The 20924-nt window shown below is 41.0% G+C and overlaps 1 protein-coding gene across 1 annotated transcript in view; it reads left to right on the top strand.

Moving 5' to 3' along the window:
- mettl25 (methyltransferase like 25) overlaps positions 1-20924 on the top strand; it is a 73973-nt gene that overhangs the window by 41621 nt on the left and 11428 nt on the right. The window contains 4 exon segments of the mRNA XM_068050451.1: positions 10151-10245; positions 10366-10395; positions 16633-16730; positions 18469-18562. Of these exon segments, the coding sequence (XP_067906552.1) occupies positions 10151-10245; positions 10366-10395; positions 16633-16730; positions 18469-18562 (317 nt within the window).

Raw genomic sequence — 20924 nt, 5'->3', positions numbered from 1 at the left:
CTTTCTTGGTGCCAGGGTAAAGGATGTCACTGAACAGCTGTAGAGCACCCTTATGAGCGGGGAGGGTGAACAGTCCACATCGGTACCAACAACATAGGTAGGAAGAGGGATGTGTTCCTGCTGGCAGAGTTTAGGAAGCTAGGTAAGAAATTAGCAAGCAGGACCTCAAAAGTACTAATCTCTGGATTACTCCCCGTACCACGCGCAAGTGAATATAGAAATAGGATAGAGCAGATGTATGCATGGCTGGAAAGATGGTGCAGGAGGGAGGGACCAGTTCCGGAAAAGATGAGACTGGTACAGGCCAGACAGGTTGCACCTGAACAGAGTTGGGCCAAATTCCCTTGTGGTGTGATTTGCTAGTGCTATGGGGATGGGTTTAAACTAACTTGGCAGGGGTGTGGGAACCAGGAACACCAAGGTGCACAGAGAATGGGGAGAGACAGATTGCATTAGAGTAGGAAATAGTAAAGTATTAGGTGGGGTCAGAGTAAGAGAGAAAATAATAAAGTCTAAGTTAGGGTTACTGTGCGCGTGTGTTACTGCGTGGAGTGTGCTAAATAAGTTTGGTGACTGTAGCCCCAAATAGCCACGTGGAAGTATGATGTTGTGGCAGTAATGGAGACCTGGCTCGAAGAAGGGCAGGACTGGGTACTAAATATTCCTGGATACAAGGTGTTCAGGAAAGATAGGAAAAGAAGGGGCAGCATTGTTGATTAAGGAGAACATTACAGTGCTGGAGAGAGAGGATGTTCCAGAGGGGTCACGGACATAATCTATTTGGCTGGAGCTGAGTAACAAAAAGTTGCAGTTACATTGCTCAGTGTAGTATATCAGCCACCAACCAACGGGAAAGATGCAGAGGAAAAAAATTGCAAGAAAATTACAGAGAGGTGCAAGAATTATAGATTGGTTATAATGGGGAACTTTAATTATCTGAAAATAAACTGGGGTAGAGTTAATCTGTTAATTGTGTATTAATGGTTTGATTATATGCAGGTGATGGTTGTTAATTGGTGTACAGGCCACAATTTCAAAATTTGTGGGTAGTACAAAACTTGGAAGCATTGTGAACTGTGAGGAGGATAGTGTAGAACTTCAAAAGGACATTGACATGTTGGTGGAATGGGTGGACAAGTGGCAGATGAAATTTAATGCAGAGAAGTATGAAGTGGTTCATTTTGGTAGGAAGAATGCGAGACAGACAATATAAAATAAAGGATGCAATTCTATTGGGGTTGCAGGCGCAAAAGGACCTGGGTGTTCTGTGTGTAAATCATTGAAGGTGGCAGGACAGGTTGAGAGAGTGATTAATAGATAGTTTGGAGATGTGAAACCTTGATGCCAAGTTTATTGCAAATCTCACCTTCTTTCCTCACATCCAACTGATGTTAAGACCATTTTCTTTTGCCCTGAAATATTGAGTACTTCTACTTTCCCTGCTCCTCACCATTACAAAAATCCTAACCTTGGCTTTATCACCTAGAAGTTTGACTCCTCCAATTACCGTCTTGCTGACCATGACCCTCAACAGCCTGCTGCTTATCCAGAAGGCAGCAGCCCATGTCCCCTCCTGCATAAAATCCTGCATATTCATCTCCCATGTCCTTTCAAAGTTCTTTTGGTTTCCTATGCTATTCATGTACATTTGAAAATATCAGGGTCAGGGAAAGTAGTTTATTATTATTTTTTAGTTTTGATTTTAAACTTCAACCATCACCTCTGCACACAGTCTGGGCTTTTGCAACACCAGATTATTCCTTGTTCTTCACTTTCACCACCGTACCATTGATGCATTCTGAAACCTCCTAAAAAAAATTTCTTTAATTGTGCTGTTGTCCCTCCAATGCCGTTTCTTTTTCCCTTTACATTCCTACTTAATGACCTTTTTCTTCCTCCATTCTGTAAAACACTCTTGACACATGTTCTTCATGTGAGGAGTGCTATAGAAATGTAAATGGCAAAGCATAGGAATTGTACAAAAATTGCTTGAGGGTATCTAGAATGATTAGTCATTTATTCCACCTACATATCTAGTGTAGGTTGCCATTGTCCCCAGTTAGGGTGGGGGCATGTGATGATACTGGCCAGAAATTTACGTTATATGGCTGAATACCATACAATGTGGTAAATTTACCCATTGAGCCATTACAGGAACTATATCTTGATACATTTACTAGAAAATCTCCAAGTTACAGTCGAGAGGCTAAGAATTGTAAATCCATGAAATATGCCTAAAGGCAACTTTTTGTTTTTCAGAATAAAGTATCTGTGAAACCAGCTGTGCAACAGGAAGTAAAGATTATGAAATTGTCACTTGTTACTAACGATTCTGCATTTTGGGATTTTAGACTACTTTTCCATGTAAGGTGGGGGGGGGAGGTGGGGCTAACATAATTAATATGAAAATGTGATTTTAAGTTAAAGTTGCATGCAAGGTGTGAAGATTTTGCAGGACAGCCACATGTTGGGATTTGCATCCAAAGTTAGGTAAAATGCCTGTCCAAATGTCCTCAGACAATGGAGATTCATTAAAAAACACCCTATTAAATATTCATACCATAGACCTTAAGACTGTCTTGCACTTCTGAATTTTGAAAAAGCTAGTGTCCAGAGTCTCAGATCTGGACATGTGAATTAGCTGTTTTAATTGGCAAGTGTTATGACCAGGTGAGAAAGGTGTCTAGGGGTCTTTTGCTGTTTTCGCCTGGTCTTATTGTTTAATTTTAAACACACTGTGTTTTGAACTCCCCCTTTGTGAGTCCTTGTTCACAGCTTTCCAATTATAAGGTAAAGAAATGAGCACACTAGGTTTTTCTTAGGTTTAAAGAGGAAAAGTGAAATTTATTGAACCTTAAACATAAACTCTAATACGGTTGACTCCTCCGGATATACGACGCGCCCACGCTAGCATGCACACACGTTATACATGCAGATACGGACAGAAAAGAGAAGAAATGATAAAGTGGAACAGTTTGAGGCAATATCTTGATACTGTGCTTCAAGCTCACGGTGTAGTCCTTTTGTAGGTAATTCTTGCTGTTTCATTGGGTTCCAGTATTTTGCTTAAACCTTGTTCATGTAGGAGCTGATTCTGTCTTTGAGGTTCACATGTTTTCACAAGATTCAGTTCCATGGGAAGGAGATGGGAGCAGGCAAACAGGAGAGGGTTCTGCTTCAGTTCCAGGAGCACATGACGTTCTGAGTTCAAATTCTGTTGGAATTTCAAATTGCAACAGCCAGCTAGTCATATGACTAAAACTGGTCTGACCACTTCTATGTTTCTGAATTCTGCTATCTTAGCGGTCAACCTGGAATGCTAGCTCCCCCCACTTTCAACGTCCGGTAATCAAAAGTCCATTGTTGGTTGAATGAGTCAGGGCATGGCCCTTTGTCCCTTGTTCCAACACTGTCTGTTACCATGCAAATGTCTTTCCAGTCAGGGGCTTGCAGTTTTAAGTTTTAATGTTCATGTGGTGAAATAATGTGTGCTTCAGTCTTGGCAGATGGTGGGGGGGGGGTGCTTGCCTGACAGCAAGTCTACTGGCCAGTCCCTATAAAGAGAAGGAATCATGAGTTGAACTTGCCACAAAAGAACGAATTTCCACCATTTGCCAGTCAATTTGTCAGGTCTGTTGAGAGAAAGGGAAAACCTCAGCCAGCAAATCTTAAATAAAGAGCCAACTGGCTCAGACCAAGCCTTGAACTGATTTGGTAATAGAGCTGTCCAAAAGAAAGTGTTGCTTTGGCAGCTAATGTGGATAGAATGCTGTATTTTTCCTGTTTCCTTTATTGAGGAAAGACCGAGATTAAGTTGAAATAAGCTAATATTTGCTGTAACTGTTATCCTGTTAATTCACGTACTGACTAAAGTAAAGCAGCTCAACGATTGGGAATTCTGACTATGTCTCACTGAAGTGCTAATTGATTTGCCTTTCAGAATATTGGAGAAGTACACGAGAGCACATGTGAGGAACATATTATCCAGCTCATATAACACAAAAAAAATTGTTGTTTTAGCCCCTCTCCTTTGCTCTCTCCCCCCACCCCAAGAGCAGGATTTGGTGCTGATATGGGAACAGGAAAGGAGGCAGCAGGCGTGGAATTTCACGACAGCAACTGGTAAGCCGGTTCCCTGCCACGGTCCCAAGTCCCAGCCATTTTCCTAGAGGCCAGATCAGGTGTGGAAGGGCTACCCACCCGCAAGTAGTGGGCAGCTTGTTAACTCAATTAAGAGGCCAATTAAGGCAGTTGATCAGAGGCTGTCTGGAATTCTTGTCAGTCTACGTGAGGCCCCCTCGGCATTGGAATACTGGCAAATGCCTAGTGGTGGCCTCCCAGCTGCAGACTGGGAGGGTCCGGCGTTCCAGGATCACATTGAGCCCCCCGGGCAGCCGCAACACCTACCTGGTCACACCTGTGGCCATAGGCCACGCTGTGAAGGGTATTCCTCTCCATAGTGGTGGTCTAGAAGCTGTTGCGATTTCTTCATTTTTGTAAAAAGTGCTGAGGGGGCAATTCAAGATGGAGGTGCCCTCTCTCTCCCATACCTGCAATGGTAGGCTGCAGCTCCGTCAGTATTAGAGGGCTTCCTATTGGTCCTCCAGCTTCAAGAGCTTGCCTGCCATCCTTAATTGGACGGCGAGCGCGGCGTCTGGCTACTAATTGGCCAATCCTGCAAAATTCACTGTTGGTTGACTGTTCCCGACATGGTGTGGAGTCAGGACCTGGATTTGATCCCTATGTTGGGGCATTGCCCCAAATGGAAAGTCCTGCTCCATGTTACTCCATATATTGAGTATTGAAAGCAAACTCCTGATTGTGAGCCATGTAGGTCTGCTAATGGGAGATATCAGTGATGCTAACATGAAAATATCTAACGTAGGCCCAAAATTTGTAAACGGCACTTGTACTCATGGAAACCACATCACAAGTGGTTTATTTTCTGTAATCTATTGGTCCCTTTTATATTTTATTGGCAGTACACACGTTTTTTTCAGCTCTAATTTTCTTCTGCAGTACATTTATAAAAATTTATTTGCTTGTTTTGGCTAGGCTTACTTCTGTGCACTGGCTCCCTATTGTGATGTCATGCCGTGTGTCATGGCTTGACTGCTGTTTCACAGCCCAAAGTGAACGTTTGATGTAAGTTCCAGAAGTGGCTTGCAGGAGGCACAAAGTATTGGTCAGAAACCACCAGTAAAACTTCCCCATGCTTACAGTATAAGTTAAAACAAGCCAAAGTGACAGTCCTGACTAATGCCTGAATTAGATCTTGGTCTGTTTTAGCAGACTGTCAAATTGTGAAGTCAGTATAATGCTCAGCAAAGGCACTGTAGAATGGCCAGTCTGCTTTGATGAGATAGCATTCTGGAGGAGAAAAAAGCACTAATCTGATTATCCCACTGAAATGACATTCAAATTACTCAGGCATATGACTTAATTGAAACCACCCATATAGTCCTCGTGCTGTTGATTCATGCATAGCTAATATAGGAGTATAGCAATCTTAGGATTGTTAGTCAAGTGCCCTTGTGTAAAATGCAAAATCGCTTCCGTTTTATTTGAACCCTTTGTTTTGAAGATGGAGAAGTCTAGTGTACTAGTGGTACAAACAAATATATTTCGAGTGACTTGAAGCTTTCTGCTGATAAATTAATATCTGTGGTCAATTTTAAATGTGTTCTTGATATGCTGGAATGACATCTAAGTGCTGGAGAAGAAATGGCTTCACACAGTGCAGGAAGTTTTAAAAGGCTATTTCCTCCTCCGGTGTAGGTCCAGGAATAAAAATGAGGCACTATGACTATTGGGAAACCCCAGTCCTTTGGGATTAGGGCTCTATAAGTTTTTTTTTTAAACTGTGCTCATGATATCTTTTTCTTCCTATATTTCTTAATGTCTCCCAGTGTTGTCCACCCATCACCATCAGCTTCCAGGCTTCTGCTTGTGTTGCCGAAGGACCAGTTGCTGGGGTTTATGTGAGACCAGTCTAGGGTAACTCCGCTCAGCGTCTCTTGCAATGGCATATCGGTAGTTAGTAGCTCACTATGTTCACTATGTTGAGAATCAGGAGCATGAATCATCTTGCTGTCTTGTAGCACAGCATATTGGGTCTCCAGTATGCTGTATGACCGTGCCACCTCCTGGGAACCATTTATTTTTAATAGACTTCTAGCAAATGGTTTTGAACACCACTGTTGCATTGTCTCTGAGGTTTAAGTGTACATACGTGCTATTAAAAAATGAACTTGTATTTTATATAGTGCCTTATATGACCTCAGGACATCCCAAAGTGCTTTACAGTCAATTGAAGTATTTTTGTAGTCACCTTTGTAATGTAGGAAATGTGGCAGCCAATTTCCACACAGCAGAGTCCCACAAATAGTAATGTGATAATGACCAGATGATCTGTTCTAGATTTTTTTTAAATATAGCTATTTTAGCAGTACCTCAGGTATGTCGTATTATTACCATTCCATTTCACAGAGGTAGTTTGATCATGCCAGTGAGACTGGCAAATGATGCCGTAAACAGTATGTGAAAGTAAATACCATTATCATAATAGTGATAAGATATACTACTTTTCTGGATATAGAAAAAAACCCTACGTATTTATCGCATGTTATAACATCTCTGAGAAACGTTTCAAAGCACTTTTTATACAATGAATTGTTTTGAAGTGCAGTAGCTATTGTTATATAGGCACAACTGGCAACTATTTTGTGCACAACTAGATCCCATGAACAGCAATGAGATAAGTCAGGAGTTAGAACTTGTTTTGGTGCTAGCAGTGTAGAGCTGTAACCTGCAATTGATACTTTAAGTTGACAGCGTAGTGATCAAAAAGGCCTGCGTTATTACTTTCCTTTAACCTGAGTGATGGGGAGAAAAGGGAGTGCTCCAATTCAGATTCATTGCATGTTGAAAACTAGTTGCAGTTATGGAGGGAGTAATTTAGAGCTGATTTCAGGAGGTTTTCTTTATCTTTCCCTTGCGTTATTTTCATCACAGCTGCCATCAGATCAAAAGCCGCCTTGAAGTTTAAGCATTAAACTTAGTGCCACCATTCACCAGTGGTGATATTACTTTAGGACAGGACTTGTGTATATTATTTATGACCATTTAGATTAAACTCTAATGTTGTCGATCATCTCCGTTGTGACTGTAATCACAACCACATCACTTCATTTAAAGTCTCAAGATGGGATCTACAAATATACATCAAAACATGACATTGTGCTGACAGAATTAAATATTACCCCACACTTATGGATTCACTGATTGCTTTGCACACTGTATTTTACCATAGAACTCGCCATTTTTACATTACCCCAGTTACCTCCAAAGAATTCTTTGTTATAATTAAAGAGCAGAGAAAACTACTTGATTCCAGTCTTGTGGATTCAGCTGCATACATGCTTTTCCACCCTCTCATATTACTCCCCATCGTTTGAATTTGGCTTTCGTTCCAACGTAATCCTTGCCAGTAACTGGATTTAATGATGTACTGAGTCTTGTACTACTACCTCACTTGCAGCTGTGTCTGATCCTTGGTTGGTTCTGTTTTGCATTCATTTTTTTATTCTCGTTAGCTGGCAACAATTTAGCCATTTTTTCTTCTTCCTGTAGCTGTCTTTGTGCTGTTTCATTGGCCTCTACCATCATTTTCTTTCCCGCAAGGTGCCTTCAGAATAGTCAGTAACTTGACTGATATCTTACCTTTGAATGTTTTAATTTTGTCAAAATATTTACAGTCTGCACTGTATGTATTATAGTTTCAACTTGTCAAAATGTGTTTTTTATATTGAAATACTGTTGTCACAGGAAATTGATATGACTCCTATTTTCATCAAATATTAAAGGAGTGTATTTTACTGAAAAGTCACACGATCTGAAAGGGAGATATGTGTACACTTGTTAGTTTCTTTCAACAGTCACTTAGTATTTTATCTTACGCTTTAAAACTGCTGGTTTGAGGCACTCTTGGAACAAATTTATGCATTTCACTGATGTCGAATGAACAGTTTGTTTGTTTCCAATTTTCTCCCTGGAACAATGATTTGTGCTGTGTGTACACTTCACCCAAAGAAAGTGAATGCCACTGAACTATTGGATTATGGAAGCATCACCACTAAATCCAATGCTGACTATTCCCTATGTTCACTTGTATGCAGTTTCCAACAGACTGCATATTGATAAGAGATTCAAACAAATCTCTTTAATCCAGGGACAATCAGGCCAATTGTAACACCTGTACTGCTGGCCTGACTGAGATTAGTTAATTCAGGGATAACTTATCGATACGCTTTAGGCCTTCCTAGTCTGTACGGTTCAGTACCCCCAAATATAGTGCTTTTATCAATATTGCCATATCTGAAACCCCTAAGCTGCAGTTTTAAAGCAGGCAAAGCAGTAGCAAGGGCCAGATAAAAGGTACCAGTAGGTATATAGATATTTCCCTTTTAACATTTAGAATTATAGGGCATTTCAATTTCAGTTTCCCTTGAATCAAATATAAAAGCAAAATACTGCGGATGCTGGAAATCTGAAATAAAAACAAGAAATGCTGGAATCACTCAGCAGGTCTGGCAGCATCTGTGGAAAGAGAAGCAGAGTTAACGTTTCGGGTCAGTGACCCTTCATCGGAACTGACAAATATTAGAAAAGCCACAGGTTATAAGCAAGTGAGGTGGGGGTGGGGCAAGAGATAACAAAGGAGGTCTAGATTGGACGAGGCCACATAGCTGACCAAAAGATCACGGAGCAAAGGCAAACAATATGTTAATGGTGTGTTGAAAGTCAAAGCATTAGTACAGATTAGGTGTAAATACACTGAATATTGAACAGCAGCAAGTGCAAACCTGAAAAAAAACAGTGGGTAAGCAAACTGAACAATCAAAGATGAAATTAAATAAATGCAAAAAAAAGATTGTAAAAAATGTAAAAAAGAATGTTAAAAAAAGGAAGAAAAAATAACTAAAAAATGAAAGTAAAATGGGGGGCTGTCATGCTCTGAAATTATTGAACTCAATGTTCAGTCCGGCAGGCTGTAGTGTGCCTAATCGGTAGATGAGATGCTGTTCCTCGAGCTTGCGTTGATGTTCACTGGAACACTGCAGCAATCCCAGGACAGAGATGTGAGAATGAGAGCAGGGGGGAGTGTTGAAATGGCAAGCAACCGGAAGCTCAGGGTCCTGCTTGCGGACTGAGCAGAGATGTTCCGCAAAGCGGTCACCCAGTCTGCGCTTAGTCTCCCCAATGTAGAGGAGGCCACACTGAGCAGCAAATACAGTATACTACATTGAAAGAAGTACAAGTAAATCGCTGCTTCACCTGAAAGGAGTGTTTGGGGCCTGGGATAGTGAGGAGAGAGGAGGTCTTGAATCAAAGATTTTTTCAACTATCTTTGTTTTTCATTCAACTTTATTTCAACAGATTTGGATATAAACTTACATTTAAGTTAAATGAAGATCAGTGATAATGTCTGCATTTCTCAGAGGTTTGGGTTAGAATCTAATCCACACTGATGGAATAAATGTCTCATTGTTCTATTGGTTGCAAGGATTCTACTGAAATAAATTTGGGGCATTCTAAATCCATTTACCAGTCCATACCACAAAACCTCCACAATTCAGCAGAGATTGGTACTAAATTAGATGTCTCACTGAAAGAGGCCACAAGGAAGGCTATTTTGGGAAGTCTCAAGTTGGTACAGTAATGAGCATTTTTCTAAGGCTCATATTGATGGGACACAGCAGTGCTTGATACTGACATTGGGAGAAAACTGCAGGGAAGTATTCCATTCCCTGGCTTTGACATCTTTCATGCCATAGAGCACAAAAGTAAAATTTTAAAATGTATATAGCACTGTAGAGAGTTGTAAATGGCATTATAACGAAGTTAATTGAGAAACAAGAAACCCCAAATAACTTAACAGACCATACAGTACCTCATCACTGAGAGCTCCTTCTTTAGTCTGAGTTACAGCAGGGTCTTTTCAAGTACTAGTTTTCTTGATTTATTTTCATATATTAACTGATGTATTTAGCAATTACTTATCCAAAATGGTATTTTAAAAATACCTCAAAATATGCATGCATCGGAGCTTCTGAAGAATAATGAGATCTTCATTTTTCTTTCTCTGCAGAATGCTGTCAGGGACCATGGGGGTTTCCTATGAGCCAGTACTTGAGAGGCAGTGTCTGGCGTTGTGGACGGAATGCTAGAATGTCTGCATGTCTGGTACATTTTCACATCAGCCTTGCAATTTACTGTGTGCGATGCATCGATTTTAGTAAATTATAGCTTCACAGAGTCATCCTATTCAAAGTTTAAAAATCTCGTATTCATCTCACTTTGTAGCCATTGGAGAGAGTGACAGTTGGCCATGGGGTAAGTGTATCCATTTATATTCTACCTTTGGCAACTAATGAATCTGGTAATTTTATTTTCAACTTCACTGTAACTGTTTTTGATGGAACATTGATTGCCCTGTCTTAGAGGTCAGATAGTATGTAAATATGAATACTGATAGCATTATAGAAAATCATAGACATGAGAATAATTTACCAGCTTTGGAACAAAGTACGTATGCTGTGGACTCACTTAAATAGTTCAATAAGAGTAACCACTTCTTTCCAATTAAGCCAATGATGCACAGTTCCTTCCCTTCTGCATAACAACCAAGGACTGAAATTCTCTTTGGCTTTTGTACAGTACTCAGATAAAAATCAAGCATGGTTCTTGTAAAGAAAAGAAATTAGCTACTATGATATAATGCATGGGTTCACAAATTTAATATCCTATCTGAGGGCTGATACTACCTAATGTGATAGTGAGCCACAAGAACAGAAAGTTCCCAGATCAGACCCCTCGGGCTGAATTCTATGTGGCTGCCGCCGAGTGTGATGCCGGTCGTAAAAGATGGCAGCCCCCACCTGCGGCTTTTACTCCGCAGAGCTCACGCGAAATTATACGCGCCGCCTCATTAACATGCTGGGGCAGCCACCCCCTCCCCCACCGATGATGTGGAGGGGGCAGGCAAGCCTACCCTGGCAACAGCTTCTGGTGCCAATGCGCAGGCGCCATTTTTAATGGTCTCAGAGCCCTTACCGGTAAATTTAAATGTTTAAAGGTCCCACCACACTACTACTAGGAATTAAATTTTATTCAAACTTTGCATCCCCTCTCCCACCTCCCCAATGAGTTCTCAATAAATGAAATAGTCTATACCTCCGGAAAACCATATTTGGAAATGCTGAACTTTGACCCCCTACCTTTTTTCAGGGATAGTGACCATAACTCTAAGATTTAAGGTAGTTACGGAAAAGGACAAAGACGGACCAGAAATAAAGGTACTGAATTGGGGGAAGGCTGATTTCAATATAATAAAACAGGATCTGGCCAAAGTGGACTGGAAGCAGCTACTTGTAGGAAAGTCTACATCAGACCAGTGGGACTCATTCAAAGAGGAAATAATGAGAGTTCAGAGCCAACATGTACCCGTTAAGGTGAAGGGTAGGACCAACAAGGGAACCCTGGATGTCAAGGGATATAGAGGATTGGATCAGGAAAAAAAAGGAAGTTTAGGGCAGATTCAGAGGGCTGGAAACAGCAGAGGCACTAGAGGAGTATAGAAACTGTAGGGGGGTACTTAAAAAAGTAACTAGGAGAGCGAAGATGGGACATGAAAAAACACTGGCGGGCATGATAAAGGAAAATCCTAAGGTGTTTTATAAGTATATTAAGGGCAAGAGGATAACCAGGGAAAGAGTAGGGCCCATTAGGGACCAAATTGGCAATCTGTGTGTGGAGCCGGAGGACATAGGTAGGTTTTAAATGATTACTTTTTATCTGTGTTCACTATGGAGAAGGACAATGTAGGTGTAGAGATCAGGAAGGGGGATTGTGATATGCTTGAACATATTAGCATTGAAAGGGAGGAAGTATTAGCTGTTTTAGCGGGCTTAAAAGTGGATAAATCCCCAGGCCCAGATGGGATGTATCCCAGGCAGTTACGTGAGGCAATGGAGGAGATTGCAGGGGCTCTGACTCAAATGTTCAAATCCTCTCTGGCCACAGGAGACATACCAGAGGATTGGAAGACAGCGAATGTGGTACCATTATTCAAGAATGGTAGCAGGGATAATTACAGGCTGGTGACTCTAACATCAGTGGTAGGGAAACTATTGGAAAAAATTCTGAGGGACAGGATTAATCTCCACTTGGAGAGGGAGGGATTAATCAGGGATAGTCAGCATGGCTTTGTCAGGGGGAGATCGTGTCTAACTAAATTGATTGAATTATTTGAGGCGGTGACTAGATGTGTAAATGAGGGTAAAGCAGTTGATGTAGTCTACATGGACTTCAGTAAGGCTTTTGATAAGGTCCCGCATGGGAGATTAGTTAAGAAGGAAAGAGCACATGGGATCCAGGGCAATTTGGCAAATTGGATCCAAAATTGGCTTAGTGGCAGGAGGCAGAGGGTGATGGTTGAGGGTTGTTCTTGCGAGTGAAAGTCTGTGACCAGTGGTGTACCACAGGGATTGGTGCTGGAACCCTTGCTGTTTGTAGTGTACATTAATGATTTAGATGTGAATATAGGAGGTATGATCAGTAAGTTCACAGATGACATGAAAATTGGTGGTGTGGTAAATAGTGAGGAGGAAAGCCTTAGATTACAGGACGATATAGATGGGCTGGTAAGATGGGTGGAGCAGTGGCAAATGGAATTTAATCCTGAGAAGTGTGAGGTGATGCATTTTGGGAGGGCTAACAAGGCAAGGGAACATACAATGGATGGTAGGACCCTAGGAAGTACAGAGGGACCTTGGTGTACTTGTCCATAGATCACCGAAGGCAGCAGCACAGGTAGATAAGGTGGTTAGAAAGGCATATGGGATTTTTGCCTTTATTAGCCGAGGCATAGAATATAAAAGCAGGGATGTTATGATGGAGCTGTATAAAACGCTAGTTAGGCCACAGCTGGAGTACTGTGTACAGTTTCTGGGCACCACACTATAGGAAAGATGTGATTGCCCTGGAGAGGGTGCAGAGGAGATTCACCAGGATGTTGTCTGGGCTGGAGCATTTCAGCTATGAAGAGAGATTGAAAAGGCTAGGGTTGTTTTCCTTAGAGCAGGGAAGGCTGAGGGGGGATCTGAAGGCACGTCAGTGCCGGCCGCCAGCATGAAGATCGCAGCGGCTCATCAGGAAGGGATGGGACCTTCATTAATTCAGGTAAGTTAATTTATTTACATATCTAAATTGAGGTCCCATCGCTGAGCCATGAGGGAGCCACCACGAGGCCTAGCCGCCGCCGTCAAAATTGGGCCAGGCCCAGCCGGCGCAAGATCTGTGGCGGGTCTCATCCGGGGCGATCTTCATACACCCCTGTCACGGATCCCGACATCGAGGGCTCTATAAAATCCAGCCCCTGGTCTAGGCTTAGTTATCAAATCTCAGTTGAACCAGTGGTAGGGTGCAATAATTGAATTCACTATTCACAGGCTATGGGAAGAATAGTCAGCCAGCCTTCCTGCTCCTGATCATTATACATATCTAGGAAAGAGCAATCGGCACACGCTTGAGCATATGTGGTGCATAACTGGTTTGGCTACCCATCACCAGATCTGGCTGACTGGATCAACCACTCTCAGGCCTTGCTGTCCTCTGCTAAAGCTGTTTACCAATCCAGGATCATCCTGGAGAACAAAGATAGCTCCACTACCAATCATCTCTTTAAACCCCCTCTTCCCTTTCCCCTCCACCCTCACCTCCAAGAAAAAGTGTGATGAGCTCATGGACATTCTTATCACTAAGATTGAGATCATCCATTCAACTGCATCTGCAGCATTTCCCCCCTTCCCAATTGCCCACCAAACCTCTTCTGTTCCTCATTTACATGCTGCTCCTTGGTGGCGTTATCTGAAAACACAATGTTAGGTTCCCCTGTATGCTGATGACACCCAGCTGTATGTCGCCACTAAACCCCTCAACCCCTCCTGTGCCTCTGTGTTTCAGAGTGCCTGTCAGACATTCAGTCCTGGATGAGCTATAATTCGCTGCACACAAACATTGAGAAGAACAAAGCCATCCTCATCTCTGATCATTCCCAATCCATATCTTCTCCATCGCAACGATTGTCTACTTGCACCTCTGTAATATCATCCATATCTTTGTCACCTCCAGACTAGATTATTCCAATGATTTCTTGTCCAGCCTCCAACCCTCCATGAATACCAGCTCACGCTAATCACATGCGCATAGTCCTATACTGTACCAAGTCCCATTCACACCTATGCTCACTAAGCTACATTGATTCCCTGGGCTGGACTTACAGTCACCCATGGGAGGCGCGGAGTTGGGTACAGGCACGCATTAAAAATAGCGCTCTCGAATGGCGTGTCAGTCTTCCTACGCCTCCATGACACCTGCAGTTTTCCAAGGGAGGCCAGAGGTGGGGGAAGGTTGCGGGCAACCTGCACACCTCCAATTAACTGGCTTTGAGCTCATTGAAGAGCTTGTTAACGGGCTGGAGAGGGATAGAATGAAATTTTCAATGGTAAGAAAGGGAAGAGTGAACAGTCTTGGGCACGTTAGTGCGCAGCTGTCGGGAGCACAGCGGGAGCCATTATTTATTGTTTGCAGCTGACATAAAGTCTTGAAACAAAAGAGAAAAACAAACTGAGGTGCGAGTGTGGTGGCACAAAGTTGTTATCGCTTGAGAAGAGCGGATTAGTTACCTGATGAGTGAGCATTTGGGCACTTGTTTGGAGCATGAGGCTGATGGCCCTCTGCTCTCCTGCCTGCTCCATTCCACGAGACAACGCCAAGCCCAGTCATGGCTGCCATCTGCCCTCCAGAGCCAGTTCCCGCTTCCAAGCAATGCCTGGTACCACCCAGTGGCTGCCAAACTTGCCTCTGGCCCAATTAGGGCCTTTGCATATCAAAGATAGTGCTGCATCAGTGACGCTGACACGGCGCGGGTTCAGTGATCCGGGTGTCAGGTTCCCAACCCCAGATTGAAAATCCAGCCCCCTGTCTCCCAATACCTCAAATTTCAAGTGTTCATCCCTTCATTAGTCCTTATTTCCCTTCATGGCCTCACCCTTCCCAATCTCTGTAACCTGCTCCAGCCCTACAACTCTCCAAAAGCTTGTTTTCTGTTGACCCTGGCCTTTTGTTCATCGTTCTTTGCCCCACCATTGGCAATGGTGCCTTGAGCCAGCTAGGCTTGACGCTGTGGAATTCCCTTCCTGGATCTCTTCCTGTCCCCTCCCTCTCCTCCTTAATGTTCTCCTTAAAGCCGACCTTTTTGATAAAGCTGTTAGCCACATCTCCTGATATCTTTTTGCTTAACATCCAATTTCTTTGAAACATCATGAAACATTTTTCTATTTTAAGGCCGCAGTGTAAATGAACATTGTTGTTGCTGTTTCAGGTAGATGTTGTTTTAGAATAGGATAAAGCTTCATGATAAAAACTTCCATTGTTGAATTGTGTGCATTTGTGACGAATGACCTTTGGAGTGAGATACTGTAGGGCTGCCAGTGCCTATGGAATCATACTGCAGCATCATCAGGAAAGGAAAATCGGAGGAAGAATTATCTTTGGTCTTGTAAATGTGTTGAGATTTCTGTTGATGTAATTCAAAATACTTTGAGCTTAACAGTGAAACTTGAGAATGTCAGACAAAGCTTTTTTTTAAAATTATTTTCGAAGTTTGAGTTATGTAAGAGGTACTGCTTTTTCTTAGAATTCTTAAAGGACTAGCTAGTTCATGTGCTAATTCTAAAGATGTCTTTCTTCCAGGAAAATTGGATATAATTTCTGTCATGACTTGACATATGTTCCATACTATTTCTTGTTAGAAGGATGTGAGATTCCTTTAAACTGGGCGTTTTGTTGTCCCTTTGCGAATATGATGAATGAATTGGTAAAGAGTTAATTTAAAACTTCTCCCCAACCCCACTTTGTACAGTAGTTTCATACATAGATATGTAATGAAATAAAGAAATATATCTGTATTTTTTTATGTCTTTTACCGTTGAATTTAGAACAAGCATGTAGTAAATGTTCTGCAAAATGCTGTTTTGTAGAAGACAAGACAGATTCATATTTTATTTGCTGATGAATAATTATTTGATTGATTGGTTGCTTATTCAGAGTAGGATTTTTTGCCCATTTTGCAGGAAACCATTTTGTACAATTTACTGTTGCTTCCATCATTTCTGTGGGTGTGATACATGACACGCCATTTTCAGAATTTAGTTGGTCGCTTGTCATTTGATCAAAATATCCCAGAGTTCCAGAAGTGATTCCAGCAGTGTGGCTATTTTATAGAAAACAGCAGCAAAAAACCACAAAAACAGAGACAGAATTAAAACTCAAAATGGGGTTGATTTTGGCACAAAATAAAGTTAAACATATAAATAAACCCTGCATTGTAGATAGTTGGCACTTCTGTGATTATGCAATTTTTACAGTATTTTTACCAGCTGTTGAGATCACTGCAGATTGTTATTATCAAAACCAATACACTCTTAATCCCTTCACTGTGTGCATGTGCTAAATTACATTTGTCCATTTGTTCTGAATTGACAGTGATTGTTCTTTTGTCGTTGGCAGCTTCCTTCTGAATCCTTATTTTATCGTGCAGTCCTGCAAGTTATTATCAAAGAACACTTTGGAAATGGAAAGACATATACCACATTGCAAAGAACAAAGTATGTTTTGGAAGTTTGCATGAAATTTCAAGAATATAACAGTTGGCATCTCTTGGATGTTTTCTGGCATAGACTATAGGGAGGACATAGTGCATTGCACAGCATCTGAGGACAATTAATTGAAATGGAACTAGACGACTGGGTGGCGGGTGGGCTTGTACGTTCTCCGTTCATATCTAATGAACTAAGTCTAAAGTGACGGGATAAAAAGGCTTCTCTTTCTGATGGCTGTCAAGGGTCTTAAGTAGGAGTTTGGAAAGTTTCCACCTAGTTCCATTGAGCATGAGTGCATGACACAGATGTGTTCATAATTTGGCAGCAGAGTGGGTTATCTCACTCACAAGTGAACATTTTCAGTAAGGGTAATCTGAGCTTGGCGTTAATGCACACCTTTGGGCTACCAACACCAACTGCCAATTTCAGAGACACTGAGCTATCCTACAATATTAGAAACATAAGAACAGGATTAGGCCATTCAGCCTCTCGAGCCTGTTCCACCATTCAGTTAGGGCTGATCTGTATTTACCTGCATATGCATATTCGGGCCTAACAAAAATTTCTCAATCTCAGTTTTGAAATTTTGAATTGACCTAGTCTCTTTCTGGGGGCGAGATTTCCAGATTTCCACTACCCTTTATGTGAGGAAGTGCTTTCTGACATCGCTCTGAATGGCCTAGTTTTAATTTTAAGGTGATGCCCATTGTTCTAGACTCGCCCCACCAGAGCAATTAGTTTCTCTCTATTTACCCTATCAAATCCTTTAATCATTTTAAACTGGATCACTCCTTACATTGCCCTAGATTGATGAAGAACATGCCATTTGGAGCTTATCCCTCAATTAAAGTTCATAACATACATTACAGAGATGTGCACCTCATCCCAAGTTCTGAGAAGCTCCCGTGTTGTATAATTTCCATTTCCCACAAAGCCTATCCTCATGGTATCTTGTAGAGAGATTGCTGAACCCTCAACTAGTGCTAAATTTGAGAGCAGTTTCTTTTCAGGGGAATCCATTGGGAGTTGGGTTGAGACTGGCTGAAATCATTTCACATAGAATCCATTATAATGTTCTGAAACAGGACAGACTTTCATCTAATCTATCTGGGCTGAATTTCAACTTGGCTCCCAGAGGTGGTCAAGCATAGTATTCTAATTCTAACACATTGCACCACTTAGTTTCTTCAGGTTATGTAGCTTTTAATAAAACAAGGTGAAAAATAAAATAGGAGTTGATAGTAAGAGTTGTTAAACACATTAAACTTAAACATAATATTGCTGTAAAATTGATACTGCAGTTTGGAAATAGTTCAGCTGGAAGGACAATGTTCTGTCATGTGTGTGTCAGCAGTTATGAAAAATGTAATGTTTTTATGGGCATTGCTGGGTTTCTTTTTCCACAGGTTACAAAAATAAAATCTTTTAAAAAATATTTTACATATGAAAAAATGTATTGAATGAACAGCTGAACTGCATGCTGAATGAGAAAGGTCTTCTGGCTCTTTCACTCTTTTGAAGAAATGCTGCTGATTGAATGTGAGATCCTGATGGACTTTGTACATCCAAGGAAGTTCTGTACAGTAGCACATTACCTATGTGTCCTATTTCTGTTTAAGTAATGAAAATTTACTTTAGCAACGTTTTCTTTTGTTCAAAACAAATGATTGCAATTAAAATCTAGTTGCTTTATTGGTAAATTTAACTTGAATGAATGTGTTTTGTGACATTTGACAATTTACAGTAGCAAACACGTTGGCAAGATCTATTCTAAGTCGTCATCCTTCGTGGATTACACCAGAAAATCGGTAGAAAAGCTGGGGATGGATGGCTCGAAGGTTGGTAGTTTTATTTGTTCAATCTTTGAGATATATTGGATTCAGACTGGCACAATGTACCACTTCCATGACAGGCAAAATAATGGGAATTGTGTGTTGAACATTTTCTTGCACCGTCTGTCTGCCACTAGATATTGGTAGAGTGTTTAAGTCATCTCTTGGTCCCATCCAAATAATTGAGGCTTTGGCAATAACTTCCTCCGTATGGTTTTAAACTAGGCTTTAACCTGTTTAAAATCAATTGGTTAATATCTGCATTCAAAAAACGTACAAAGAGATTTAGTGCCGACGCAATAAGTATTTGTGTGGGAATTAGGCTGGTTAGAATGGGTTGGAATCGGGACCAATGGGTTGCCATTGAACTGGGCAATCTTCTGTGAATGAGTTTCACTGTATGAAGGCAGACCATCCCCACCAATCAGCAGAGAAATGTATTCTACCTTGCAGTTTGTGCAAATGTGAGTCATGAAACGTAAATGGGGCACACAGACTTCTGGATTTTGTGCATTCCAGGAACACAGCTGGAAAAAGGAGATAGTAACAAGGGTACAAATTAGAATGCAGCAAAATTAGAGGGAAAAACAACAGAGTTTCACCTTGTAGCAATAACATTTCAACAGGGAAATCTAATAAATCTTTAGCTGCAGTAGCAAGAAATTATAAAGTATGACTGGTTATTTTGGCTCTTCTCCAAAATGCAGAAATCAATCAAATGTTGCCAATGAGAAATCGGACTACATGATGGGAGTTGCGTGCCTGCTGTTTCCTTCAACTGAATTGTATGGTTTTTTGGAGGCAAAATATTTTTAAGATATTGTACTGTGCTTCTTTCATTAAGCGATTCTTCATGGAATGGCCAATTCTATTTAAATTTGTGCATCAAAGAAAACGCATAATGCTTTACATATTTTTGGAACAACCTTTTTAAAAATTATTCACTACTTGATTTGAAGCATTGGCTGCAATATGCAACCAAATTATTTCACTTCAACAGTCCCTTCTTAACATTTTCCATGAGAACTCCAAACATGGTGGAAACAAAAACTGATAGAAAGAGGAATGTCAAACTTCAAGTTGCCATACCAGCCCAAGCCTATTTCAGGATACAAATTGTTATATATTAAATATGATATTGACAAGGAATAGTGGGGGTGAATTTCTGCAGGGGGCTTATGCTGTTTTTCAGGAATTTATACCACTGTCCTGTTGAAGTTATGGTGGATGAATATGAGAACCTCCACTGGAATTTACCCCTAGTGTCTGTTGAACCCTTTATGTTCAAGTAATTAACAATCATTAGGCTGTGAGATTGTGCACAACTTTCAATAGTAGTTAGTGGATTCTGTAATAATACAGCAGATCGTATTTCTTTTGACCACTGTGCTTAATTTAAAGAGATTGCTTGCATCAGGGAATTTCTGATGTCATATGATCTATAAGAATGAAATAGAGTGAATGCTCATGTACTCTCCAGCAAAGTGGGAACTCGGATTTCACTCCACCCCGCGCACGTGTGGACATCATAGCCATGTTTCTCTAAGTGTATCTGGGATGCTATCTACAGCTGACTCATCCAGACCTGTCTTTCTCCCTTTGAGCATTGTTAGAACTATGGTATGTAACAGACAGAGATTGATATTGTGGTCTTTGACAAAGCATTATGCTGTATGATTTTGCAAGGTAGGTGTTAATGGACATGAAGGATTGTTACATTACTGAATCTTTTGACAAAGAATTTGGAAAAAAGAGTTGCTTTAAATATTGTGTTCTAAAGCACAATTCATCATGCACGGTTTAAAAAAAGGGGTTTCTGCGATACTTAAAACGCTAATGAACTTGCTTTGATGTTTCCTCATTGACTGTAAATAATTAGCTATTTAGATTTGTAAATTGTCTCAATAATCAATACACATCTCATGCATTTTGTGTTGGGTAGTTGCTCATCCAAGGTGCTCACCAGGAGGGCTGGTGGATTTTCCCATTCTAGTTCTGAACAGCAAAAGTTAGAACACATAGAGACAGACAGTGAAGTGGAGATTTTTGAAACCGGAAGGTTTGTTAAAGAGAAAGCTGTGAAGGCATTTGCTGAGGTGAAGAGATTAAAATGCTGGAGAATAGTTAGCAGCCATATTTAAGCCAAGTATTGTGATCCAGTTATGTGGTGAAGCATGGCAACTTATTTATTTTGTGTTATGCAAAAATTAGTTATACAGATTTGAATTAAGTGAGTCTGATCAGAATGGATGTTTGGTATATTCACTATACTGTGAAGTAGAGCAATGATTTGTATCTGCCTTTAGTCTCACTAAATGTTTGCTCCTCCTGCCTTCAGAGAGATTGAAAAATATGGGGTGTATTTTAA

Source organism: Heterodontus francisci, chromosome 18 (genome assembly GCF_036365525.1).
Source record: "Heterodontus francisci isolate sHetFra1 chromosome 18, sHetFra1.hap1, whole genome shotgun sequence".
Classification (NCBI taxonomy): domain Eukaryota; kingdom Metazoa; phylum Chordata; class Chondrichthyes; order Heterodontiformes; family Heterodontidae; genus Heterodontus; species Heterodontus francisci.
This window is presented reverse-complemented; position numbering and strand designations above follow the sequence as displayed.